General features: G+C 41.1%; 1 protein-coding gene across 1 annotated transcript; it reads right to left on the reverse strand.

The window, feature by feature from the left end:
• Positions 1-99: 99 nt before the first annotated feature.
• Positions 100-336, reverse strand: SARC_16821 (hypothetical protein; the record flags this gene model as incomplete). Its single annotated transcript, XM_014289075.1, has 1 exon — positions 100-336. A coding segment is annotated over one exon (237 nt), but the record flags the coding sequence as incomplete, so codon positions are not given.
• Between the last annotated feature and the right edge of the window lie 815 nt (positions 337-1151).

A 1151-nucleotide genomic window follows, 5' to 3' on the forward strand; every position in this document is an offset into this window, starting at 1 on the left:
ATACTACTTACATACATATATATATATATATATATAAATACATCATTCATTACATACATACATACATACATACATACATACATATATATATATATATACTTAAAGTGTAGGACGATTCATGGACGATACATGTATACCTGGATGAAACCCAAACGAGCATCCCTCGGGGATGGGTGCGTTGAGGCCTCTGATGCGCAAGTTAGGATACGACGGAGGGGGGCCATATCTCTGCATAGCCACTAGCCACGGCACAGGCATTTCAGCCTTGCTCTCGTCATCCACCACCATTCCCAAAGCCTCGCGTAGTTCATCACTGATATCTCCGGGTTTCTTATCCTGTGCGACAGGAACGATTGAACGCGTGTGTGTTAGACGGATCCGATTATGTCTTAATAAGGGATACCCTGGTATCGTCAGGCCCCCTACAGTACTCCATGGAGTGTGTGAGATGAGTTTATGTTGTAAACCAATTGATATCTTTAGGGTTCGAATCATGTTCAATCGTGTGCGAAAACATGTGTATGTTCAGCCTGAACTTCCTATCGTGTTCTGCTGAGTGTTGGGTCGCAGAATAAGCTTACATCTTAAGATTACATTCCCATTGTGACAAAGCTGTGTATGAGTTTACTATTAACACCAAGCCCCATTATCGTACTAATGTTTCCCACATACCCCTCCGGTACACACTTTTAGAAGATACACTCGCCACAAAAGACCTCAGAATAGTCCCTTGCCACGAGCGAAGATCGAGCACTTGTGTGCGCGAAAGTGTGCCCGTATCGAGTTTGAACATGTCGGTACAAAAATGCCCGTACAAAGTAACACGTAGTAACTATTGCAAAATATTTCAAGGTCGAGTGTAAAGAGAAAAGCCGATGGAGTATCGCCTTTCAGTCAGTCTTGAATAAGTTCGCTACATTGTTTGACTAGTATGACACGTGTTTAATACCTGAGTGATGACAAACTTGTATCGATATCAGTAAACACACATAGATATTTAGAATATGGGTCTGTATACATACATTTATATGTTAATACTGGGAAGACGGTGTGCACTGCTTCGATATAGGCACACACTCTCACACACACAAACACACTCGCTTGTATATTATATATATATAGGAAGAGATGTAGACAAAGAGATATATATA

This window comes from Sphaeroforma arctica, assembly GCF_001186125.1.
Source record: "Sphaeroforma arctica JP610 unplaced genomic scaffold supercont1.8967, whole genome shotgun sequence".
Classification (NCBI taxonomy): domain Eukaryota; class Ichthyosporea; order Ichthyophonida; genus Sphaeroforma; species Sphaeroforma arctica.